The sequence below is a fragment of the Paramormyrops kingsleyae genome, chromosome 21, assembly GCF_048594095.1.
Source record: "Paramormyrops kingsleyae isolate MSU_618 chromosome 21, PKINGS_0.4, whole genome shotgun sequence".
NCBI lineage: Eukaryota > Metazoa > Chordata > Actinopteri > Osteoglossiformes > Mormyridae > Paramormyrops > Paramormyrops kingsleyae.
In genome coordinates this window covers 1,353,046-1,380,489 of record NC_132817.1, presented here as the reverse complement: position 1 = coordinate 1,380,489, position 27,444 = coordinate 1,353,046, and the positions used below count along the sequence as shown (strand labels likewise).

The following is a 27,444-nucleotide window of genomic DNA, read 5'->3' as shown; positions in this document are numbered from 1 at the left end:
CCATTTAGACCAATTATGCATCAGGGAACTGAAACATTCATCTGAAATGTCCTACTTTTTAAGGTTTGGGACAATTCAGTAAGTACAAGAAACAACTCCTCATACAGTTCATGAAAGCCATAGATATCAGAGGTGGCAATTAAGTCAGATTTAAGGAAAAATTATATAAAGGTATTAACTGAATAGTAAAATAATCTGGCTTTATGAAACAACTTCAACAATCAAGAAATCTCCATTAAGCTTTGTTTGAAGACAATTTAGCTCAAATAAAATTCAGCCCTTTGACAGAATTTCCAGCTGCTACACAGGACATCTGCCAACAAATGGTTAAGTGGAAAGGTACCAGCCTGCCTGACACCAACAACCATGTCACGTTCAAAATCACCTTTCTTCCCCATTTTGGTGTTTGAAGTGAACATTAACTGAAGGTCCCTGCCTGTACCCGAATGATTGTGTACATTGTGCTGCGGACATATGATTGGCTGATTAGATATTTGCTTAAATTATTAGTTGAACAGGAATACCTAATAAAGTAGCCAGGGAGTGTTTATATGATGAGTTAAAACATTTTGACCACCCACACATAATGTGAATAATGTTGACTTGTGTAAAAACAGTGCATTCCAATGTCTGGGATAAATTAAATGGTAAACCGACATTCAGTACTTGTAGTCAATGTGTTGAACATAGAAAAAAACTATTTCTTCAATATCCTAACTAGTCAGCACCTTGTGTCTTTAAAGCCAATTCTTGAAAGGACCACCTACTCATTTTTAATATTACCATCGCACCATTACTTTTCAGCAAAATGGCAAACTGAAGTGCCCATCTGGGCTGAGACATCACTCAAACCACTAGGTCACAGTTAACATCCTCAAGCCCTCAAATACAGCAGTTTAGGAGTGAAATAATTCCATTTAAACAAGAAGCAAAAAAAAGAGGATGTCAAAATAGGAAAAAAAACTATACCTGATGGAAAGATGTTCATTTATTTAAGAAGCAGTGTTAACGTTTATGAACGCAAATAAACACAAAGAATTCATACTACAAACATCTGAATATGTATTCAAAACATACCGCAGCAACTGGAGGCTAAGAATGATAATGATCGCATTTACTGAAAAACGGACTTTCAAAGAAATACAGGCTAAACATAAAATGTTCTGTCCTATAAAGAGCAGCAATTGTATGGCAATCTGAAAAGCAAATGACAGATCATGAATAGTCAATTCTAATATAAATTATCAAAATAAATAAACCTAAGCAGGAACATCACAAACAAAAAGCAGCCATGTTTTAAAAGTGTGGTAGCTGTAGAAAAAGCTTAATTACAATATGTCCAAACATTTCCAGTAATTCCATTTGCAAAAATAAAGTTTGCTTTTGATAATGTATCCTGACAGCACTTTACCTGGGGTCAAACAACAAACCTTTAAGACAGAATTGGCTCAAAAAGCATCTTAGGATTTGGTGATATCTATAATGCAGTTTTCTTTAGTGTTGTGCTTTGGCCTTGTTGGAAAATGCACATGAATATTGAACTGTTCCTACCAACTTCTTTATTGAAGAACAAGAGAAAGTATGAACATTTAAAAACTCCCTTGATTTTTCTAAGGAAGAGTAAACATCCTCAGTTCCTCAAAACAATGTTATTCAAGAGTAAACTGAAAATTTGATTCAAAATGAGGATTTAAAAAGCAGGAAGTTGAGTATTCCCCACATAAATAATTTATGGTTTTCCATTACACGTTCATAAAATTCCAAAGGAATCCTTTTAAGGAGCCTTTACACAGGACGCAAGTTATATGCTGCTCATACAGTTGAATATTTTCTCCCACAGAATCCAAACCAAAAAGGTTCAAGGAACGGAATGCGGTTGTGAAAGGCCTTGAATTCTAGTGAATCCTCATACAAGTTCGAGTACCTATGGAGTGAGGAAAAAAGGTTGGAGTCATAGGTGAAAATAAGAGTAAGGCATTTTCATGTTATGCTATCCTATCCATCTCATTGGAAAGGCTGTGTGGATGGTGAGCATTTCAATAGTAACTGAAATAAATTTAATGCATTGTTAGTCATGGAAATTTCAACGTAGGATCCTGAACTTCAGGAATTTATGAAAGTAAAACAAACATTGTTCTGTTCTAGCTGAAGAGGATAACTGATAATATATGTGACCTTTCTAAAAGGCACACAGTGCATGTGTGCAGAGTATAAAGGGTTTTATTATTTGTCAAATCATTACAATTACTGATCACAAAAGCAAACTGTAAAACATACAGACCACTTTGCTTGGTTATTTTCCAGGTCAGTTTTGATGATCCACTTACATTAAAACCCAAGCAGGGGTTCAGGCTCTGATTTCAGACTAACACCCAGCCCCCCACCCATCTTACTCTTCTTTTTGTTCAGTGGGTTCGTGGCAACATGAGTTCCCACCAAAAAATAAAAAACATGGCAAAAATGTATCTTGCTGCATCCCAGAGAACTGCCAATCACCCACCATTCACATTAGTTGAATATGAATTCATCGTTACACCCATACACAGGTAAATAGTGGTTCAATGGAACTTAGGCTGACTGGTTGTATCTTCATTTAAACTAAAAAGATGTGCCATAACCAGAAATACAAGCAGTTACCTGCTAACGGCAGTGCTTGTTAACTGTCTGTTCTACGTTTAACATAAAACATATTACTACTAATATTAACATACCTTTATGGTTCCTTGACTGTTTGCTGCAATCAGAACATTGGACTCCTGTAAATCGATTAATGACACATTAAGAGAAAAAGGTGCACAAGTACAACAGTAAACTCTTCAGGAGACCATCATAATGGGTGACACTATGTAGCATATTATGTGAATAATAATAATCCTGGGGAAACTCCTAAGGGTGTCATGTTTTATGCAAAATCTCCACAACATCTCTTACAACAGCTTTTAAATGCAAACCTTCCACTCACCTCCATTCAACTCTAAATGTAACATATACTGCAGTTTATGGTTAATGGCAGAAACACTGCATTCGGCATTAATAATACTTCCCACCTGCCGACTGTAAATTCACTATCCTATCTAAAGAGACAGCACTTTGTTTCCTCAGACATTCTTAGTATTCTCAATTTCAGATCAAAGTGTATTCACAAGAAAAATCACCACTGAAACTGAATTCTTTTGGCAAGGTTTTCAGAATTGAGTTTATAAAGAACATTGTCACAATTAAGTATGCCGCTAGAGATGCATCATGTGTGTGTGCGTGTGTGTGTTTTAACAAGCTGTTCAAGTCATATTTGCTTTTTGAATACAACAAAAAATATTTCTTCATGATGGATTCCCAGAGCCTGTTTCCAGAAGCCTGCACTGGCATACTGTGGATACAACACAATGTTAAATTCACAGAAACGGTGAAGAATAACTTGTGAATGATTCGTTTTTGTCATGGGGAAGTTCTGACTAAATGCATCAATACGTATTCAAATAGAAATATTTAACAAGTTAAATGTGATATAAATGTGAGTCCATTAGAAACTAGTGATGTCAAATGATAAAAAAAAAAAAATCCAGTTAATCACAATAATAGGCTGTGATTAATCATGACTAATCAAGTTTAAAATGGTAGTAGGCTATTTGCTTGTATTTTTGGAAGATGAAAAATATATGGAGTAGTCTTGCAAGAAAGAAATGTATGAAACTGGTAAGAGCAATCGCATATTTTATAATATCTTGTTTTTGATTTGATACCACACCATTCAGTTGCATGTTTCCAATGTGCAAGTTGCTACCGTTATCAGCAACTTTGGTTTTGGGAAACATCCCCCCACTTTGCTTATATTTAAAAAATTTTGTTAATTTGCATTGAAAACAAAACACATTAAGATTTCCAGATTAAATCGCAAGTGTTGACGCTGACAGCACTATTAGAAACCCTGCATCACAGGCAGTTAGTATGAAATAACCTCCCATTTGTCTGAAAATGTAACAATTTGTGCTCAAGATCAACAAAAAACTAACTAAAGGGGTTTGAAATTATATGAAAATTATTTGTACATGGAGAAATGCTGGGAAACTTGATCAATTATTTGGATGTTCCGCATACTTGTTACTTGCTAATGAGAATTAAATGAACATCGGTGATTAGACACTGTGGGAATCCGAATTCTGAGACTAAGGGCGTTTTTCCACCACCCCAGGTACCATACTTCCATAAAGTGCCGAAAGTATGGTACTTCTTTCATGTCAGTTTTCCACTGGTGTAAAAAAATGGTACCGGCGCCAAATGACATCATCAGTGACCGCCCCTGACGGACATCGTCACAAAGCGCAGCTTAAATCATAATTAAAAAGAAAAAAAAACAGCCCAAAATTAAAACTAACAGTTTAGGCTGGAAAATGCGGTTTATTGTGTCATGTCAGCTTCTATCACAGTATAAGATTCAGTAATATCCAAATTGCATGAATGCTGCCATCATTTACGTTTACGCAGGTGCACTTACTTTTGCTAAGCCGATCAAAGCAGTAAGAATTAGCTTACTGCTAATTTAGTCTTTTGAAAGCAAACAAATTATTTAATTATGTTTTTTGATTTTCAAGCGGCATTGTTCGGTGTTTCATGTGTGCCTCATTTCTTCCAAGCGGCTTGGTATTACGGTGTTCCGGGCAATTAAGTTTCCCTATATTTCTCCTGTCTATCAGGAAATAATGTTTCCCTAATATTAAAGCAAAGAGGTATGTGGAATGTCTGAAAATCAGTCAGGTACATTATTACATATGAATACAGTAGATCGTCACGCATAATATAGTCTTATAAGCAATACTATACCGTTTTCATCAAGAAATATCTCTATCCAGCGAATTAAATAATAAAATTTATTATCTGTAAAAAAAAACATCGAAAAGGCATGTGATGTTTTAAAATATATGGCTTGTTTACCTCAAGAGCTTCGTAAAAACACATGAAAACAACAGCGAAACTGTGTACAAATCAGCGCGCGACAGGGGAAACATAGGGAAACTGAATTGCCCGGAACGGCAAAAACTTTTTTATTTCGAGTCGTGCCATCCAAATCCCGCTGGATCTGTTCATCCGACCATATGACGATTAAAGCCTGTGTTTCCTCGTTTGTCCATCCTTCAATTTCACTTTTTTATATTTTTGTTTCTACTGCTTTTTATTGTTTCTCGCTGTTTGCTGTGTGTTTCAAAAGATGGCGGTTGTATTTTGTGTTTAGGCAGCAAGCTATTTGCATAACCAAATCGACAGCAAATACTTTTGCAGGTCCCACACCAAAGTACCAAAGAAGTACCCCAGCTGGTTTGGCACTTTCGGTACTGGTACTCGACCGGAAGTCAATGGAAAAGCAAAAGTACCGAAAGTACTGTACTTTGTGCGGTGGAAAAGCGCCCTAACACACTGCACTACTGTAAGATAAGGCCTTACCCCATCAGGTAGTGCTCTCCAGCACACTGCACTGACAAACTCATTGGTGTCATCTTCTTTCTTGTCTTTATCCAACACACTCTTTACAGTATCAAACTTGAACGTTAACAATGTCTTGGAGAGCCCCTTGTAATACAGATACAGGGAGTTGTTTTCACTTCCTGCCAAGGAAAGAAGTGGCATTAGGTTAGCACAACAACAATGTTCTCAAATAACTTAAGCACCTTCAAGATTTTTAGGGCTACAGTGTTGTCACAATGTGTCCCAAAACCTCATCGGCTGGCAACTACCAGGAACACCCTGTAGCAGCATAATCATTTCCCATCCTGGTTTTCAGGCATCACTTGAAGTACCACAAACTGGTGTACAGCTACACACTGCTCTCTTGCTTACCACATGCCACGTAGTCTCCATTAGAGGCCAGGCCAACAAAGTTCTTCTCATTGATGTGACCTTTGAAAGAGCGTAAACAGTGCGGCTTGTTTACATTCCACAGCTTGAGCTGGCTGTCAGTCGAGCTGTAGGGAAGGACCCAGACACATTTCATACATACGTGCACTCAACCTGGCGACAGCGCATGGTCCATTTTATGCAAAACACAAACTTCAACTTAATTCAATTTTATTTGTATAGCGCATTTTCACATAATTATTGTCTCATAAGAACAAAGTGCTTTTCATTATTATCCCTGCCCAAAGCCTCCAGCGAGCAAACCAGAAGTGACAGTGGGAAGGAAAAACTCCCTAGAAGGTAGAGACCTCAGGAGGAACCAGACAAACGTTAAGACCCCAAGAATGCAGAAGCACTATCAACATACAACAAATGAGCAAAGTTCATAAGTTAGGAGAAGATACATACGCTGACACTATCTCCTCGCCATTAACAAATTTGGCATAAGAGACAGCTTTTCTGTGGCCCTTGAACACCATGATGGGCTGTTTAGTATTGCGAAGATCATAATAGTGAACACAGTGATCTGAACAACAAAGAAGCAAAAACACAAGACAGCAGAATTTTAGAACACACAAAACTGAATATTTTTTCCTGGTTCACATCATGTTAAGCACCATTCAGGAAGGACCAATAAAAACTGGAAGCAAAATATAGAACAGGGTTAACTGATATCTGTGATAAGTGGGCGCAAAAACAAACACGAAATAAGCATTTCTCACAGAAAATTACTTTCAACTTAAGAAATGTTTTTTAATCCAAGAAACGAAAAGAGAAAGAGAGAATATCTAACAATGTCATTTGCCCAAATACACAGGGGGAGTTCTGATTAGTGTATACCTGCACATCCAAAGGCGAGATGATACCTTGACGATGGGCTGAACTTAACACAGCACACATTTGCTTTGGCCTCAATGCTGGCAACAGAGTTGTCCAGGTTGGTAGACCACAGCTTCACTGAGCAAACCACAACACACCCATTAAATAACCCAAGTAAAAAAACAGGCACTTTAAATTAACCCACACAAATTTTAAGATTTAACATGCCAATTTATAAAACTATATGTACAGTATATAAAAAAAATGTGCAAATAACATGTATTAATAATTACATTGACATTAATTTTATTTATAATAAATAAATCATGTACAGAAACTGTTACATTCCATTACACATTGTGTGTGGAACCCATTATGGGGCTGTAGTAAAATACCAAACCAGAGCCTGGACCCAATCTCTGTATTCTGATTGCTTGGAAGTGTCTATAACCCAAGGGTATCTACCATCCAAGTTAGCAGAGTGGGATATTTGAGGTTTACTCTGCGACTTGTCTAAAAAAAAATGTAATCAGGTGAAGATTCTTCCACAAAAAGTTTTTGTGAAAAGGTAATAAGATTCATAAGATATCACATTCACAAGGTCATGTATCTTGTGCAGTTACCCGTCCCTTTGCAGCCACTAAGTGGAGCTGCTTCAATCTCAGTGTCGATTTTTCAAAAAATTTGACTGGTTCCAGATCTTTACCCAAAAGTTTGGAAAGGGTCTGCCAAATACTTTTTGAGTTATCACGCCAACAAGAAAAGTGCCTGGTGGCGGCAGATCTGTCAAACAATATGTTGCGCATCCCGGGAATCAATTAGGTGTATATGAGCTAGTATACCTCACACCATCAGGCTATAGACATCACATAAACCTTCTCTACAGAAGTTCTGCCAATTTCTGTGAAAAGCTCTAAGTTACAGGGCAAGGTTAGAGCAGAATATATTCCAGCTTCCTGTGGGAAGAAACAACTCCAAGGACACCAGTATGATAGGCCATAATGGTATAAGCCTTTCTGCGGCCCACCGAGAAGTATATAAAATTAAGCATTTGAGAGAAACAATCTAGGTGTTTTAAAGGAGCTATTTCACCTCCGGCACAAGCATCCTAAAGTTTACAGACAGCATCTAGTTAATTCTCCAATCAGGCTGAAAAAGGTCAGATCACAGCAGTCTTGTAGTACCTTTTGCATCATCAGAGCCAGACGCCAAGAGCTTAGGATCCATGAGGTTGAAATCCACACTCCAACACCGTTTCTCATGCTCCTGGAAGGTCACACACACACACACACATTTAAAAATGAAAAAACAGGTTTGTAAGTTAAGATGCATGATAGATGTAGATGTCTAGCTAGCTGTCTGATGTGTGCAAAACAAGTATCTTCATAGACCAACAAGTTTAAGAGATCTTACTCCCATTTAAAAATGTAGTTCCAATAAACAAAAAAAAATGTTCAACAACAAATTAGGGAGTAATTTTCAATATATCTAAAGGATCATGGAAAAAACATGCTAAATGTTACATGCAGAGTATCTCAAAATATGTGCAAAAAAAAGGACGCTCACCTGATAGACCTTTGACCTCTGTCCTGTGAAACCATCCCAGAGAATAACAGTTCCCTCATAGTCGCTGCTGGCCAGCAAATTCTTGTGATAGCTACTCCAGCTGATACAGCTAAGGAAAATGTTGGCATATAATTAAACTACATATGTGCATTAAGAGATAATGACATTGGTTGGTGACCAAGTTCACTAACCCTACAACCATGATCACTGTGGGTAACATTTAAGATACCTGAAATATAGATATGTAGTCATTAAAGGTCACTCAAATCCAAATTAGAGATTTATAGCCAATTGGTGTACATGACTGTTGATGCTCTGCCTGATCAACACTGAACAGCATATCAATGGATCTGCAGTGACACCACTGTCCATTGGGTGAGAAGTAATGCAAAACAGAAAGAAACCCATAAGAGGAAGACACCATAAAGAATGTTACCTTATTTTTGAGTTGCAAGTCATCTCATTGACAGGGTAATGAATGTCCACTGCATCCTGGATCACAGTCCCATATTCAAACACTTTAATTTTCTTGGTAACTCCCGCAATAGCAAAATAATCACAGTCACGGTCAAACTCAATACTGCAACACAAAAAGCACAAGAGAAGAGACTGTCAATAACAAAAGTGCTAGAACTTAAACTGCAAACTGGCTCAGTTCACTGACTGTTACTGAGATGGTAGCAAGCTACTCCATAAATACTCCATCAGTAGAAACACAAGCCCATGTCAGAGTATGATTAAGAACTTTTGTACATCCTACTGCCCAGAATGAGATGCCTTTAGTAACACTGATTAACAACAATTAATAAATCAGTGGGTTCTCTTTTAGAAAGGTGTAGAAAGTTACAAACACAAACACCATGTTGTAAAAAGGTCAAAAAGCTATTCTACTGTAATGCCTGATAATAGACAGTGTTTTACAGTTTAAGTCCAAGCAAGTATGAAGGAATCCAAACTAGGGCTGGGTGACAGCTAAAAAAAATACTGGTATTTTTATAAATACTGGAGTAAACAATAATATTGAAAATATGCGTTTCTTTTTTTTTTTTTTTAACTGTGTTAGAAACATAGGCTAGAAGGTTGAACTGAAAGCCCAACTATAATCTTTATCTTGCTTTGTGTGTGGTCTAAGCTTACTACCACACAATAATCGTCCGTCCGTCAGTCAGTCAGAGATCAGCACCGCGTTACTTGTCTGATATCATCAATTGCCAATAATACCATCGTATCAACCAGCCCTAATCCAAACCGACAGCAAATAATCATGAAAATGTGCTTGAAATTCTCCTGACAGTCCATCATATGTCATTATGTTAGCACAATTCCACTATCTCAAAGATATACAAACTACTTGCTTCATACACCATATAACCAAATAAGTCTGTGCTAAAGTCGCAGTAATAAAAATACTAGCCATAGCAGTTAACACTTCATAGATTACTTTCAGGGAAGTCCTTGGTGACTGAGGGAAACAGTACCTGGACACAATACTGGAGCCATTGTAGAGATCACTCGCATAGGATAGTGTAGCCAGTGGCCGTACAGAGTTGTAGCGTGTGAATTTGGAAAGACATTCCATGAAATCATCCAGCTGGTTTACAGCCCTGTTATCCTCTGAGAGACAAACAAATATGCAAACTCACCAGAGATGTTTTTATAAGATTTTATAAAATACCATAAAGATTAATAAAACTGACAAGTTCAGTATACTGATGGTTGTTTATTAGTATTCTACGCAGGGATAGGTCTAGTCCTGGGGTGCATTTCCCAAAAGCATAGCTGCTAACTATATTGGCAACTTACATAGTTGGAACCATGCAACTGAATGAGTCCAACTATGTATATCGCTAACAGAAACGTTTGGGAAACACACCCCTGGGGGGGGGGGGGGGGGGGGGGGCGTGAAGAAAAACAGAAAAACCCACGATGACGCAGTGAGAACATGCAAACTCTACACACAGTGACCCAGAGCGGACACTCGAACCCTGCTCCCAGAGGTGTGCAGCAGCACTGCTATCCACTATGCCTCCATACCACCCCCCTGTCAGTAATACATATAACATGGAATTACTAGATATATGTTGTATTTAATTTGCATCAAATTCAACATAAATGGTTATAAAACAACTTAAAACTGCAGAATTGCATTGTGTGTTAGAATATAAATCACAGGGCTGACAGAGAGCATGTTAATTCCCTTATCAGGTTATTTACCCATGTAAAGTCACTGGGCAATAAAAAATCTATCCCGTTCTATTTTATGAACCACAAGAATGAATAAGAATTCTTCAGCTAGAGGAAAACTGTACTCTTCATACAGGAAAATTAATGAGAAGGGAAGCTAAGCAAAAGGTATGAGAAATAAAGCAGGAAAGCTTTACCTGTAAGCCGAGACATTCTGTTGGAGAAGTAACAGTGCTCCAGGTCATCAAAGTGAGCGGTCAACCTTTTTCTCCGTGAGGCCAGTGTGCTATTGTACCAAGTCTGTCTCGTCCCCTGACAGAAGATGAAGCTTGCATTGATTATAACACATCCAGTAAGCAAATATTCTTTAAAAAATGGTAAAACAGAAAACAACTTTGCCACAACAAGAGCTTCCCTTGTTGCATGGCAGGATGACATGCAAATGAAAAAAGTAAGCATTTTAGCTAACAGGAAATGAGTAAACTCCCCTATGTGTTCAGCATACAGGGTTCTTGCAGGTTTCAATAAGTTAAATTTAAGACCATTTTAAGACCTTTTAAGACCATTATGAGTAAAATTTAAGACCAACACGATGCATTACTAGAAACATTCGAATGATACCAGAAATTCTCATATTTTATGTTACTCATTTCTTTAGCCCAACATCCACATATCATATGTGTTTACAAAGTGCATTTTAATAAGTTCACATGTGTTTAAAGCATGTGGGAGTGGTATTTTAAGGCTTAAACTATAAAAAGTTTATGTATATGGTCTTTCTATATTGCGGATTTTCACCTATGGCTTCCGTGATAGGCGGGGGAACCAGACCCATCAGCCGAAGGTGAAAATCCGCGATATAGAAAGACCATATACATAAACATTTTTATGGTTTAAGCCTTAAATTATATAGTGATCCCCTGCCTATCGCGGAAGTTACGTTCCAGACCCATCAGCGATAATGAAAACAACTGGAAACAGCTGATAAACACTGGAAATCCACACGGGGTTAACGAGGGGGCGTGGCACACGGGAGGAGCGGATAAGCGGATGAGCGGGGCAGGACATACAATAGACATTTTCATCTCTATTTTGCTTTTTTTGTCTTGGTTTAACTTTTTAAAATCTTGTTTTTATAAAGCACATTAAATAACCCCTGTGTATGATAATAAAAACTTGCCTTGCCATACAATAAAGAGACCGAGAAACGTTCTCCTCAAGACCACACGAACAACTAAAAACTATATGCTGGAAACTAAGACATTCACAAGGTAACTCCATGAAATCTCTCTAAAAGTAGAAATGTGTTTATTTTATGATAAGATAACATGAGCCAACTGGCTAGTAGTTGCCTTTTAACTGAAAAAATTTACTCCAGTCATCAGAGAAAAAAATTACTAACACACTACATCAAAACATTTACATTGCAATAATGTATGGCATGAAATAAACTTGTAACTATATCATTCAATAATACAAATAATAAAACAACATACCGTTTACATTGGCCTCAAAAACTAAGTTAGCGCTTGATTCCCCTGAACTTCCTGTTGTGGCTGAGCGTGCACCTGATGTCAGTGGCTGAAAGTGCACGTTCTGCAGCCAGACCCTTCTCAAACTGTTTGTTTGCCTAGCTGCAGTGATTACGCAATGGGATTTGTAGTTTTATTGCCACGCAGACACCGGTGCAGACCAGAAAACACAACCAAAGGATTATCGACTTACAGCGTTTTACTATTTTATTTTCTGCGGACAACGCTTTTTGGGAATGAACGGAGGTAAGAATTTTAAGACTTGGGTAAATAAAATTTAAGACCTAGGATGAAAATCTGGGCATTTTAAGACATTTTAAGGCCTTAAATGAAACTTTCTGAATTTTAGACTTTTTAAGACCCCGTGGGAACCCTGAGCATAGTACACAAACTGCACATCACCTGAAACTCACCTGGCAGCTGCCACCAAAGCCTGGAGGTTGGTTGTACTCTGTTGAATCTATAATACTGCTGAAACAACACATTTAGAAGTCAGTATAGTGGACCATAAAGCTGCAGTTGAGCATGGACTGCATGACAGCTGCCAACACCTCTATTTAGGTTTATGGTCGACAGTTAAGAAATGATCAATGGAGAACCCAACAGAGGTTATAATAATGTAAAAAAAAATGCATTCAAGAATAAACAGATTCCACAAACACAGCAAAAATTGTACAGTGCATAAACCAATTATGACCGTTACACTACTGCATTAAAGTGTAGTGAAAGGAAGCCGCCCCGCCCCAAGGTCTCCACTCTGTTTGCACCTACAGTACAATCCCTCCAATTGTCTAATGAGAAGGTGAGAAGACAGCTGGGCAAAGCTCTACACTGGTAGAGCTGCAGGGCTTGTCCAAGGGACTTCAGTCCTGCACTAAGCAGCTACACTTTGCACCACCTGACCCACTTTTTGACGTTTTATTTGATTTTAGCATTTTCTGAAAACAGGCAGCAATTTAAGCAGCACTGAAGAAAGAAGTATGGAGTTAATAATTAACATATTAAAATATAAATATTGAACCCAGGGACTATCGTGTCCCATCAATGGCTTGTCCAAGGATATGACCGAACATGTTTTATACAGCTACAAAAAATGCACAAGAAAAATGTAGCAAATTAGCTATAAATATTAATTAGTAATACTTCATGACATAGCTAGCTAATGCGTCGTAAAAAAAATGATGTTTCACCTAATGCTAACTGAGGGACCAGCACTTAGTATCATTAGTCTAAACATTCTCGGTCAAAAACCATTACAGTAAAATCCCGTTATAGTGGACTTGCTTATAACGGAATATCGTCTATAACGGACAAGGTCCGCTGGTCCCGGCCATGCGCCTTTAAGAACATGCAGAAAAAGCATCGGATATAGCGGACTCACATACAAGGGAATTTCGCTTATAACGGACAAACAATTATGTCCCCAGGGCTGCTTTTAGCTGTAGTTTTGTTCACCTATAACGGACATGCAGCTCCGCCTACAAGGCACGTGGCGTACCGGTGATATCCAGCGCAGATATGTAGTTGGGATTATTAATAGTCACGCATCTGGTCAGGTAAAGTTGAATTACTACATGTACAAGATGATAATCTATACCACAAGTGTGTCTGCTGGGGTGTGGCATGAGTAAATGGTGTCCTGTAGTTGTTTTCTGGGCATACAGCAACTCTGGATATAACAGACTGTTTTGCCAGGTCACTTATAAGTGGATTTTACTGTATTTAATGAAGCCAAAAATGTTAGATGCCTGTCGCTGTGTGCACACTTTCCATCTGCTAAACATGATGTTTTTAATAAGTGGAAATACTCGGGCTACTTCGGCACCACCTGAGAACCGGTCCATCACAGGGAAGCACCACAGATAGGACACCGGTCCATCACAGGGGATGGGAGAGGGGCACCCCAGATAGGACACCGGTCCATCACAGGGGACAGGGGAGGGGGCACCACAGATAGGACACCGGTCCATCACAGGGGACGGGAGAGGGGGCACCCCAGATAGGACACCAGTCCATCACAGGGGACAGGGGAGGGGGCACCCCAGATAGGACACTAGTCCATCACAGGGGACAGGGGAGGGGGCACCACAGATAGGACACCGGTCCATCACAGGGGACAGGGGAGGGGGCACCACAGATAGGACACCGGTCCATCACAGGGGACGGGAGAGGGGGCACCACAGATAGGACACCGGTCCATCACAGGGGACGGGAGAGGGGGCACCCCAGATAGGACACCGGTCCATCACAGGGGACAGGGGAGGGGGCACCACAGATAGGACACCGGTCCATCACAGGGGACGGGAGAGGGGGCACCACAGATAGGACACCGGTCCATCACAGGGGACAGGGGAGGGGGCACCACAGATAGGACACCGGTCCATCACAGGGGACAGGGGAGGGGGCACCACAGATAGGACACCGGTCCATCACAGGGGACAGGGGAGGGGGCACCACAGATAGGACACCGGTCCATCACAGGGGACAGGGGAGGGGGCACCACAGATAGGACACCGGTCCATCACAGGGGACGGGAGAGGGGGCACCACAGATAGGACACCGGTCCATCACAGGGGACGGGAGAGGGGGCACCCCAGATAGGACACCGGTCCATCACAGGGGACAGGGGAGGGGGCACCACAGATAGGACACCGGTCCATCACAGGGGACGGGAGAGGGGGCACCACAGATAGGACACCGGTCCATCACAGGGGACAGGGGAGGGGGCACCCCAGATAGGACACCGGTCCATCACAGGGGACAGGGGAGGGGGCACCCCAGATAGGACACTAGTCCATCACAGGGGACAGGGGAGGGGGCACCACAGATAGGACACCGGTCCATCACAGGGGACAGGGGAGGGGGCACCACAGATAGGACACCGGTCCATCACAGGGGACGGGAGAGGGGGCACCACAGATAGGACACCGGTCCATCACAGGGGACGGGAGAGGGGGCACCCCAGATAGGACACCGGTCCATCACAGGGGACAGGGGAGGGGGCACCACAGATAGGACACCGGTCCATCACAGGGGACAGGGGAGGGGGCACCCCAGATAGGACACCGGTCCATCACAGGGGACAGGGGAGGGGGCACCCCAGATAGGACACTAGTCCATCACAGGGGACAGGGGAGGGGGCACCACAGATAGGACACCGGTCCATCACAGGGGACAGGGGAGGGGGCACCACAGATAGGACACCGGTCCATCACAGGGGACCGGTGATGGACCGGTACCCTGTCAGCACCAGCACTAATATAAAAGTGGTAACAGACAGTCCTGTTTGGAAGGCAGCCCACAGGTTTCATTGCCATAAAGCAGGAAGTCAGCGGCACTTGCTTCACATGCAAAAGAGACTTACATTGAAATGCACCCTTCCTCTGGTAAGCGACTACCTGGACACCCTGTAGCTTGCCTACTGTACAACTAACAGTGATGCACTCTACAAGAAAGCAACCACATCCTATGGTACAATATTTAATCAGGATGCATTTATTGTGCAACTTATGTCCCCAGTTGAATTTGTTGTATGTACATAGGTCTATCAGGGACCACAAAAATATGCTGACCTAAACAGTAACATACCATTATTTTATACCTTGCTCCACTGACTTTACAAAAAAAGGTTAACGCCCAACTTGCAGGAGAAATCTATACATACAGGAGACTCCCTTCTATGCAATCTCTTCTAAGTAATGTGCACAGTATCTAAAGTTAATAAACCTTATAGCCAATACTGTTTTAGAACACTGTGGTATTCTGGCCAGAGCAGTAGAAGGAACTGGTATGGAAAAGGAAAAAAATTAAAACAAACCTGATGTTTGCAATGAATAGTAAACTAAGATGTGCATTACCCGTTTGCAGGGGAATGAACTTCACATTGAGGAACAGTGCTGTCCAAGTTAGGCTCAGCATCACCCACTGGAGAGTACAAGCCGCTCATTTCCTGGGAGAGATCATAGCAGAAGCTCCAATCAGACTTCCAAATGAGGTCCTTAGACCTGAACATGTGTTTAAACCGGTGGTCAACAACCCTGTCCCTGGAGATTTACCACTGTACAGAGCATAGATGCAGCCCTTAATTTAACACCAGATAATCAGACCCTTTAGTAGCATCTCAGTATTAGAGTCAGCTTAGCTTCCACATAGCTGGCTGCAATACTAATCTGTATGAAGTGTGCTAAATTAGGGCTGCACCTAAGTTCAGTGGGGTAGTAGGTCTCCAGGAATAGAGCTGGTGACTACTGGTTTAAAATTAAACTTACCTCTACCCTTTTGATGTCTTCCTCCAAAAAGTTCAGCTCTTTCTGCAACTGCTCCAGTTGCTAGAAAGATGACAAAAAATCAAAACAAAAAAGTGCCCTTAACTTTTTGAGAGGTCTTTTTGGCTGATTTAAAAAGCCCACATTGAGCCCACAATTCTCTCAATACAAACACAGAAAATATCAGAAATAAATTCTCACATTACACATACGTGCACATCAGATTCTTTTAACCCTAAGAAACTAACCTCTCTTTTATTCCGTCTTGCTTCTTTAAGAAACTCCAATAAGATTTGGAGCTGAGCTGCTTGTGATTCCTGTAGGGAAAAGGTGAGATCTAAAGCTGTGTCTCTACATTTAATGAGACATTAAGTAACTATTTCGCTCACCCTGTCAAGGTGTGCATATCCTAAACATACATACCGCTTCAAGCTGTTTCTTTTTCTGAATAAGAAGCTCCAACATAAAGTTGACATTTGCAAGATCTAGATTCTCCTGGTCTGTACCCAAAACATCCTGGAAAACCTGCCACCTGTGCCCATTCTGCGGAAAGGGATGGTGACACCATTTTAATGATTACAAACTAGGGATTGCATGGACATAAGTTCTGCACAGATGACGTTCATAAAAATAATCATGAGGGTAAAGATTTATTTACTTTTGTCATCTGAAAAGTGACCCAACCTTCAAGTTGCAATATTTGACAGAGAATTTAATCAAACAAAACTGAATGTAGATAAAATGCTGTCATTGTTTGATTATGCGGAGTAATACTTCAGGAGAAGTCTAGATAGCAGGAGGGCTGCATGACATCGCAATATAATCACTATTATATGCCGCAGAACAATAATCACCACGGCTTTAGATGTCGGGCATAAACATCAGACCAGATTTTTGGTACCATACAGACATTTAGTTATGGCCACTAGGGCTGGGCATCATTATAAATTTTTCTATATATATATATGTAATGCATTCTTGGTGATGTTGAAGTTGATATATTTTCATATATATATATATATATATATATATATATATATATATATATATATATATATATATATATATATATATATATATATATATATATATATATATATATATATATAAATATATCAACTTCAACATCACCAAGAATGCATTACACATTACAGCACAAATACAGTGGTACCTCAGTTCTCAAAGTCATTAGAACTCAAATTTCTTAAAAGTCAAACAAACCAGTTCGAAAAAAAATTACCTAGGACTCGATCTGAATCTCAGAAGTCAAACCGTGAACGCCGACCTAAGATAACTTGTACGTGCGGGGAAATGAGTCACGCAGCACGTCTCTCAGCGGAAACAAAGGGTAAAGCTTCAGTCTCAGCCACGCATTCGCTGTGATAGCACCGTGCATGCTTACACTAACTGAATACTAGGGGTGTAACGGTTCACAAAAATCACGGTTCGGTTCGATACGATACAGTGGTGTCACGGTTCAGTATGTTTTCGGTACAGCAAAAAAAAAAGCCAGGTAATTTCTTCGATTTTTTTCACTTTTTTATTTATTAAAACATCAAAAAAGTATGATCTTGATTTTTTCTTTTACTTTAAACAATGATGAAGCTATTCTTCACCCATCTTCTGAGGTTTCTTTTTAGCAGCAAATAAAACAAAACCTCCTTTATAACCAAAACCAAAAAGCTCCTGATGAAAAAATTTTATGTAATTTTTTAGTAGTTATAAACTAATAGAAAGAAAAGAACAATTTTGTTTTTATATGGAACTCAGTTTCAATCAATTTTTAAGTTTTTTTTTCCAGAAAGATGTGTGTCCACATTTTATCCACCACTCTCTTGCCATCACCCTCATAACTTACAGGGAAACCAAAGTGCTCCCAAACTCCAGACCTGTTGGTTATAGGAGGATCCTCTATTTCTGGTCTCATAATTGCATTAACGTTAATAGCCATTTTGCAACGAGCTAGTGCAGCAAATGCCTGACTGACTGGAGTAGTGTTTGGGGGTGGGAGGGGCAGTCAACACGTTGCCTGTCACGTCGTTTGGGCTGCCTTGTTGAGCGTAGTAGCACTGAAAACATATTTTACACACATTATTCTCTTTTATTTTTTTTTCAAATATAACCCTCTGGAGTCTAGGGGTAGGGAACACACTTTCACTGACTGGGGCATGATCACACATTTCATTCAATATCATAAACTTAATTCATGGCAAATAAATTATTTCTTATATATTTGTTTTGGCATTAAACTCATCTTAATCTTAGTGTACTTTGTAAATATGTCAGATTTATGTTAAGTTTGTAATTTGACATCAAAGTATAGACATTGCAAAATGCAGCTTGGAATAATTGCAGACACATAATAAAAGTACATAGTAAGCAATGCTGGCAGTTTGTTTTGATCCAAGATATCTGATCAACAAAGTCTTGGCTACATGAAGATGACTAAATAGTATAGTTGCAACATTCAGTTGGATTTATAAATAAGAAAAACCGAACTCATGTCACTATTTCTGGCTCCTTTCATTGAATATGTAGCAACTTTCAAGTGTATGAATGAGCCATTGTCACCTGGCCACGTCCCGCCCCGCCTTTTATGGCTCTGACTGGAATGTTTCTGGATCACGTTTCACCGTTGCGCTGTTCATAAAATTACCATGCGAATGCGATTTGAATACACGCTAATGCGGCTATTTAGAATGTGAATAGCGATCTTCGGGTGAGAGCGGTACTATATGCCCCCGATGCAGGTAAATCAAAGTAAGGTGACATGGTTTACTTTCTTGCCAATTTAGCCTAATTTTAAAAACTTTAATACTTCAGACAATGGACGTTTTGAAAAGAAGACCGATTACGGATTTAGTCAGCGTTTTTTTCATGTTTCTATAATAAGATTTCAGCGAGTTATTAACTGAAATAGACAAGAAAGATACTCGGCATTGCTGATGATGCCGTTGACTCCAGAGGGATAAAAGTATTTTTCTGAATCATTCGGTTTGTAATGCGTACCAAACCGAAAGCCTCGTACCGAACGGTTCAATACTAAATAGTATCGTTACACCTCTACTGAATACATATATTTAGATAGTAAAAATACATTTAGACAATGATAGACAGTAACGATAACAATAGTAATTATTATATAATAAAATACATTTAAAAATAAAGATCTTATTCATTATTTTAACATTAATAACAAACCATTAATACGTTTAATTATAATAATATTGTTGTGCCGAGCGGGGACGGAACAGAGACAAAGGCGCAGATGTCAGGGTATCGGGGAATACAGGGTTTAATTACAGGTAAGGCAGGCAAAATGCAGACGGACAATACAATGACTGGACTGGGGAAACAAACTGAAATGCAGACGAAATACAGAGGGCTAATGAAAACAACTAGAAACAGCTGATCACACGGGGATTCCACACGGGGTTAATGAGGGGGCGTGGCACACAGAAGGAGCGGACGATCAGGGCACGACACATTGTTTGGATACATTTATTTTCTTACTTTACAAATTACTGTTTTGATAAATGTGCTTAGATGTGTTTAGTACAGTATATGCTCTTCTTATTTTATCTGGTTCATTTTGTGTTTAAATGTTAAAAAAAATAAATAAATAAAAAAACCATATTTAGGTGTAATTTTTTGGGGCCGGGAACCAATTAATTGGTTTTCCATTATTCCTTAGGTGGAAAACTCGATCACAACTCGAACTTTTTAGGATTCGACACGGAGTTCTGAACGGATTAAATTCGAGTTCTGAGGTACCACTGTATTTTGTTTGAACAAGTTATTTTGTTAGTTATTGATTAGTTACTGGGGGGATAGATTGCGATCATAATGGAACACAGCCTTTAATTTATATTTCACTTATATGACCCACAACATGTTTATAATTCATAAATAAATCTGGCCAGCAGATCTATGGAAGTATATGTATTAGAGGTGCAATGATTATTCGACATTGTCGACAAAAATCGACAATAAAAATTGTCGCCGACGAATTTGATTGTCAATAATTGTTGCCAGACGTATTTTTAAACGGAGTGAGACATTTTCCTTCCTTTCTACCTGTGCAATACTACCGCTTTCCAATAGACTCCACCAATACACCACACTGGTGAGATTCGCTCTTGCGCAATAGCATTCAGCGACAGGTAGAAGAATGGCGGCCACAAATCAGGCATCATCGCATATTAAACACTGTAAAGTCTGGGACACATGGTTTAAAGTTTTCCGTCGCCATGACGGATTTCCGTCAACTGAGTGCACTAAAGGTTAATAATGAGATTTATGTACAGTCGAACCTCGGTACAACGTACCCCGTTTACACCAATACAATGTTCAAATTTCAATGTCCCGAATTCGCGTAATGCATTATTCCATTTGCCGGTATCGCTTAGAACGTACACCTTTACAGCGTAAACTTCGATATAACGTATGATTTTCAGAGGAAAATAGGCAAACTGACCTTTGTTACAACGTACAGCCTCATCTTCCGAGCGCGCGCACAATTCAGAATCGGCTGTTTCCGGCCATCTACATCGCTTAGCGACGCCTAACTGTATGAACCTATCCTCACGAAGCATTCCACGCCGGCCAGACTCCTTGCATGCAGCCCCCCTTTGTTCATGGTTTTGCATGGTGTCATGCCGCCGCATATCAAGCAAGATGCCTGCTAAAAAGAAACAGATTTCACTGACCGACAAGGTGGAAATAATTCAGAATTATCGTAAAGGGGTTTCGCAAACAAAACTAAGCGAGGATAATGGATTGGCGAGAAGTTTTTTATATTCATTTTGTGTTCTATCATTCATTTTGAGGGACTTGGTTACAACGTACTATGGTTATAACGTACAAATTCTTAATGTCCCCCGAGGTACGTTGTAACGAAGTTCAACTGTGATAAATGGGGGGGGGGGGGGGGGGGGGTGCTGGAAAGGCTGTATTTATTTAATTACGATTTAATTATTCTTCCTAAAGATAAAAATGAACATTATGGTTTTGGCAGTTTGCTTAAACATTGACGGCTGCGGAGTAGCCTACAGGCTGCAAGCTATTTCCCGAGGCGTGTTTAAGATGCCAAACTTCATAGTAAGGAGAAAAATAATTCCCCAGCATTTAGTGCCACATCAGTCTCAAAGGCTTTTAATGTCCCAAAATAAAGACGAGATCTGCAAAAGGGTGAATGGCACGGGCTTCTTGTTGCCTGGCCTATCCAATAATAATAATAATAATAATAATAATAATAATAATAGGGAATAATAATAGGCTAGTAGTATATTATGCATTTTCAAAAAAGATCGGAATAAAACGTATTTATGCTTGGAAGTGTGGTGTGTCGTGAAGTGTCTCATTCACTAATAGTAGCTAAAAAAAGATCGGTAAACAGTGGAGAAAACCCATTGCTTAAATAGATAAAGAAGCCAAAACTTCGAAGCTCAAGATTCAGGACAGTGGCTCCGATGTCGCAAGTGCTGCGAGAGCTTATGCTCCGTAAAAAATAAATAAATAACCGCAGTTTTGAAGTCCATTTTCTTGCTGTTAAGAGAGGAATGGCAATGGGAAGCTGCTCTAAATTTCCCGTATTTTGGGTCGGGATCTTGGGATTTTTCAGCCTGCTTTAAAAAGAGTTTTCATTTGTAAACATAGGCTATATAAATAGCTGATATGACAAGAAATTACCGTGCATTTTAACCTCTATACCGCAAATGAAGTACGAATTAGCATATACAGGTACGCATTTGCACGGTCACAGCAATGGATTGCTGCACGTATCGTTTTTAAAGGTGAACGCGTACTTGCGTACCAGTTATATGCAGCCCTGATTAGAACAAAGATTGTATAAGAAATTTGGATCGGTATTGGCGCCCATCCAGACTTATTTGACGGATCGGGTATCAGCCATGTGTGACCAATCCAGGTCCTATACTTACTTATTTAGTTTTTGGCAATCTCTAAAAAGATAGATTTAACACGAAATGGGAGCTATTTGCACAATCAATCGCACGACAGCTCTTTCCCATTTTACATGTTTTTTTGCGGCATTCAAGTCGAACAATAACCTCATGCTAAATGTAAAAGCTGGCAGCTAAATAGGAGCCATTTTATAATTTATGCAATTTATAATCCGATTAGTTGACTAATCGTTTTAATAGTCTATGACTATTCGACTATCAAAATAGTCGTTAGTTGCAGCCCTAAAATTTGTAACCCAAACCCCCCCCCCAAAAAATCCATAAATATGCACCATGATCCACAAATATTTCACTATCCACAAATATGTATTTTTTAAATTTGTTTTGTGTAAAATCATATCCACAAAAATATGTAGCTACTTGTACATGTGAAATGTATTTTGCGTATTTGTGGATCACATTACATTTGAGACTTTGCTGCTATTTATTTGCAGATTTTTGCTGATCAGTAGGGGAAAAAAATCCACAAATACATCACTATCCACAAGTATTTATGTTTATTTGTGCTGTGTAAAATCATATCCACAAAAATACAGAGCGATTTGTACACGTGAAACGGGTTTTGCGCATTTGTGGGTCACTACCTGTCTATTTGTGGAGCACGTCATATTTGTAACTTCGCTCCAACTTATTTGTGGATTTTTGTACACCAGCTGAAAAATCCACAAATGTGAGGTGAAGTTAATTGCTGCACCAGCAGGTGGTACCTGGAAGAGAATAAGTCTTCCTCGAGTCCATTTGTGCACCTTAAAAGGTACTATTACCTACAGATAAGGGTACAACTGGCATACGCTTGAGGGTACAGCCCCAATGACAATCAAAAGTACTAATTTTTACCCTTTTTTGTAAGCACCTCCACAACAGTGCCTCCGAGGCACTGCAATCGGGTCGAATTCCGATGATCTCATTCACACACACATGCATGCATACACACCAATTCTCGCTCCCTCCAGGTATTCCATGTGATAAACGATGATGTGGTTAGCCACTATATGGGGGGCATATTCAGGCATAAATAGGGGGCATATTTGCAAGTCGCACTGGTGCATCTTGCTATAAAATTTAATTTTGCTGTCTCCAAAAATGGTCGCAGTCTGGAATTCTGTGGAGCTACACCTGATTTCTCAGGTGTTTTTACACTACGCGACAAACAAAATCAGCAACACCACCACACACACACACACACACACACACACACACACACAAGACAGTTAATAGGTTTGTCTCTGGGCATAAGTTTTTCCTTCCAGCCTCTATGATGTGTTCATGCAACACTGCATTAGACAGCCAATCACCAAGAACTGTAATCTTTATGTAAGCTTCAAGTTTAATAGCTCTCAGACACTGAGATTTACTGAGATTTGGGTATCAGAATTTGGCACCAAATGCAATAATTTTTTTGATCCTCAATATGATCGGAGCATTTCCGTCGGTACCACAAAAGTACCGAAGTTCGGTACCCAGCCCTAATGCTCACAATTTGGTAAGAAGATTAGTAGCATGCCTAAAATATTAATGAGAGACGTATTATAACGCCCAAAAATTAGTAATCAGTATATATTCAGCGTATCCTTATGTATATTAAATCTGGTTAGCGGAGTCCACCACATACTACTGTTTTGGTAAATCATGGAGGCAATAAGAACTGAAGTGGCAGTGAAGAAAGGGACATTTCTCAACATCTTTTAAAAGGGGTAATATGGTGGATAAGGTAAAAAGACGTTGGTGGTGTGAACGTGGTACTTTTTAAAATCCGACACGTTTATTAACCTTAAGGATAGTAATGTGTATAAATTCGGCTTAACTTTTGGGCTTCACCATATACCTCATATAATATATATGGCATACTACTAATCTGCCTAGCACATTGTGGGTGTAAGTAAACATGCGTACAGTACCGAAAAGCCAGCATCCGGACAAATGTTTACACCTGACATCTGAAGCCCTAGTGATTATTACGCATGCGCCACATAATCACGATTACATCACAGTGTGATATAGAGCAGTCCTTGGTAGAAGATCTTTCAGGGTCAGCAATCACCCCTGGACAGGCCACTAATGGGGACACACTTTCCTGAACATGTGTCAAAAAAAAAAAACTGATAAAACTACATTCAAGCAGAAAGAAGCCAAGAGGAGGCACCCAATGTTAACCAATGTTAATGAGGAGCACCTGAATTCACCATGGCACCCAATGTTAACGTGGCATAATAGCCAGCAGTACCAATGATTCATAACACTTACTGGATGATCCAGCTTAAGACGTTTTTCTTCAGACCTCTGCTTCTGTTTGAGAATAAGTTCATTCACTGAGAAAGACAACACTAATTAGGACACATATGGTTTTTGAGCATTTGCAAGAACATGAATACAAAAAAGTGCATATCTTAGAATGGGCATTTAAAGCACCCTTTTATAAGCCTGAAAAGGCAGACAAGAACATTTAAACAATTTCTGGAATAACGATATTTTGACATTGCCCTGACTTACTCAAACCTTTCCCATTCAAAGAATCGATTAAAGAGCTATGAAAATCTTACCCAAAAAGTTTGGATAGAGCTGATCCACATTGTCAATGATGTAGTTACACTTTGGACATCTGTTGCTATCTTCAAGACTCTGCCGAATGCACTTGTTGCTAAAAAAACAAACAAAAAGTATTGGAATAAAAGTGTACTAGGTCCCTGAATGAACAGATAGATGGTTACTTACCAGAAACTGTGCCCACATTTTGTCATATGAGCCTCTTCAATCATTTCAAAACAGATGGGGCTAAGGGAAAAAAAAGCTCATGGGTGACACTTTCCTCAAGTTTTTTCTTGCACAATTCAGAGAAACCTACATGAAAATGTAAAATGTGTCACGTTAATCATTTGAGTCCAATTAACATCACAGTTTTTGTATTTCTCATACCCAACCAACCTACATAAATGCCTGCCTATTTAAAGGAAACTGCTTGTTTTCCATATGGGAAAATGCTGAAATCTCCTTTTTGCTAGTTTCTTGTGGCATTGAAACTCTAAGGGTACATATTCACATTTCTTTCTTTTCCATACCTGCTTGTCCCAAGCGGTAATGGGGGCCTGGAGCCTATCCTGAAAGTTACGGGCATGAGATATAACCCTGAATAATTTGCCAACGAATTAAAGGACATACACACCATTTACACACACATATATAGTGAAGTCTAAAAAGCAGAGATAGATACATAAATGAAACTGCTGCTGATATTACCAATGGAACGAGGATGTTATTTTTAATAACTGCAACAAAATATTATCACTGCAGAGTCTGCAGTATAATGTGATGTTAGTCGATATATGTGTTTATAATCGCATTCTCATTACACTGTGGCTTGCCTGCTGATCTTCCCCTAACAACACACTGTAATCTCACAACGCCACTGTTTACTTAATTACCGTCAGCTTCGCTATATCTCATAAACTAACCAGTCAGCATGTTATCCGGAGCAGCGTTTAATGAGTCCTAACTAGGAGAGTTCCATTTACCGGGGAAACTAACCATACCTTCACTCTACGAAAACTAACCCTTCCACACGTTTGCGTATTAACAGCGCTCCTCCGCACGCTAACCATACCTACACTCCGCTCAAATTAATCCCTATATACTGCTTGATTAGCCTCAAATAACAGCGCATCACTAAACCCACGTCACTCACCACACGAAGTCGTTGCTTTTATCCTCGTACGAGTTGATCAGGCCGTTGCACAGCGGTGTCTGGAGAGGCCGCTTTCGACCGCTGTTTCCCGAAGAGGAGCCGGCTCTGCCCAGGGATGCAGCGGCGCTTCTGGAGGGAACCCCCAGAGACGCAGCCTGCAAGCCGTCCCCTCTTGAGGACCCTCCAGCGGCTGAACTGCTCCCATTACTTGCGCCAGCACCGCTACCACTGTTGATGTTAACAATGCTGCCGCTGCTAGTCCCGGGCCCAGAGCCCGCCGCCGGGCCGAGCTGCTGCTGCCGACCACTGGACATAACTCAAGGCCGCGGCTCAACTCCGCTCTGACAGGCCGCAGGCAGCTCTTATCACCGCATCCGGACTTAGGGCGTTGGAGAAAGGCTCACGAAGTGCTCAGACTCTGCCTTTAAGGCAATTGCTCAGTCCTGTTTTAGAAAAACGAAACGAAGCCCGTATAAACCGTACGAAAAGCACACAATTTCACAGATTACATCGAACCGTGCGGAAAGTGAAAACGGCACTGTCGACGTCGGGGCGTGTGACGCAGTGACGACGGGACGTCACAACACACAATCCCTAACGTGACGTAGGGACGCCGAAACATCTCAATGCAGAAATCTCCCGAAATGTGACTTAAGTGATTGCATTGGAAATCGTTACCCAACTATTCTTCGTTGTTACTCAGCTTTTTAATCAAAATGGTCTAATTTGCAAATACACAGTATGCTTATTAAAAAGTAGGATCCCTGTAACTGTGAAGTGCCTTTGTGACTAATGCATGCTTCTCGACCAGTCAGAAGAGAAATGTTAATGTTGGAGCGGTATTCCAATGAAGTCTTTCTATGCCTTATATAATACTGGAAATGAGTTGTAGTTCAGTGTAAGTTGGTTTGGTGTTTATCTCACTAATATTTAGTAGTTAATGAAGTGAGAAATTAGGCCTATAAATTGATGCATCACCGGAGTAGTTTCTTAAGACATCCAAAGTGATATTGACATTAGCTGTTTTTTTACGATACCCAGTCGAGAAACTTGACATTTGCTTTGGCATTGTTCTCAGAGGCGGAGCTAGACTTTTATTTAAGGGGTGGCCAAAGGGTGAGCAAGGGTTTCTCAGAGGGCTCCATATAAATATGATAAATGAAGGAAAAAAATATTTTTATCATACACACTCCTATAATAAACAATGAGTTTGTAAATATTTGTTGAATAAACATCTATCATAAAGACCAAGAATAATCCAGGACCAAACATGAACTCAAACTGGATTAACCCCAGACTAAACCATGACCAAACAAGAAGTAAAATTGCACCAATGACCAAACAAGAGCAGTGCACATATAAATTTAAAGCCCAGAACACAGATAGGACTAAAAACAAATTCTCAAAAAATAAATAAACAAATTAAACTGCATCTAAACAGCAAGATTTATGAATACCACCAGAACTGACCTGCATTCCCCTGGTGGTATTTGAAAAAGTTTAGTCAAATAAGGACATTTTGCTAAGCA

The 27,444-nt window shown here is 39.8% G+C and overlaps 1 protein-coding gene across 2 annotated transcripts; it reads right to left on the bottom strand.

Annotated features, from left to right (window-relative positions):
- Nucleotides 1-970: 970 nt before the first annotated feature.
- Nucleotides 971-26,519, bottom strand: cop1 (COP1 E3 ubiquitin ligase). Of its 2 annotated transcripts, none has more exons than XM_072704021.1 (20): nucleotides 25,916-26,519; nucleotides 24,949-25,008; nucleotides 24,777-24,874; nucleotides 24,481-24,545; nucleotides 16,676-16,795; nucleotides 16,501-16,569; nucleotides 16,256-16,315; nucleotides 15,845-15,936; nucleotides 12,401-12,455; nucleotides 10,653-10,767; nucleotides 9,750-9,885; nucleotides 8,708-8,851; nucleotides 8,272-8,380; nucleotides 7,890-7,971; nucleotides 6,727-6,843; nucleotides 6,295-6,412; nucleotides 5,830-5,954; nucleotides 5,437-5,597; nucleotides 2,712-2,756; nucleotides 971-1,924 (listed from the first exon to the last, which is right to left on the bottom strand). In XM_072704021.1, the coding sequence occupies exons 1-20, from the start codon at nucleotides 26,227-26,229 to the stop codon at nucleotides 1,907-1,909; spliced, it is 2,103 nt and encodes a 700-aa protein (XP_072560122.1). In that variant the 5' UTR covers nucleotides 26,230-26,519; the 3' UTR covers nucleotides 971-1,906. The 2 variants fall into 2 exon arrangements, with proteins under 2 accessions (XP_072560122.1, XP_072560121.1); XM_072704020.1 differs by having other exon boundaries at nucleotides 12,401-12,458; nucleotides 25,916-26,518.
- Between the last annotated feature and the right edge of the window lie 925 nt (nucleotides 26,520-27,444).

What these genes read in the sequence shown, in the direction of transcription:
- cop1 (XM_072704020.1), bottom strand. Translation starts at nt 26,229, where the DNA reads ATGTCCAGTGGTCGGCAGCAGCAGCTCGGCCCGGCGGCGGGCTCTGGG. An exon ending in AAATGTGGGCACAGTTTCTG is followed by an intron (nt 24,875 to 24,948) that starts GTAAGTAACCAT and finishes TTGTTTTTTTAG; the next exon opens with CAACAAGTGCATTCGGCAGA. An exon ending in ACTTGCAACTCAAAAATAAG is followed by an intron (nt 8,381 to 8,707) that starts GTAACATTCTTT and finishes CATTTTCCTTAG; the next exon opens with CTGTATCAGCTGGAGTAGCT.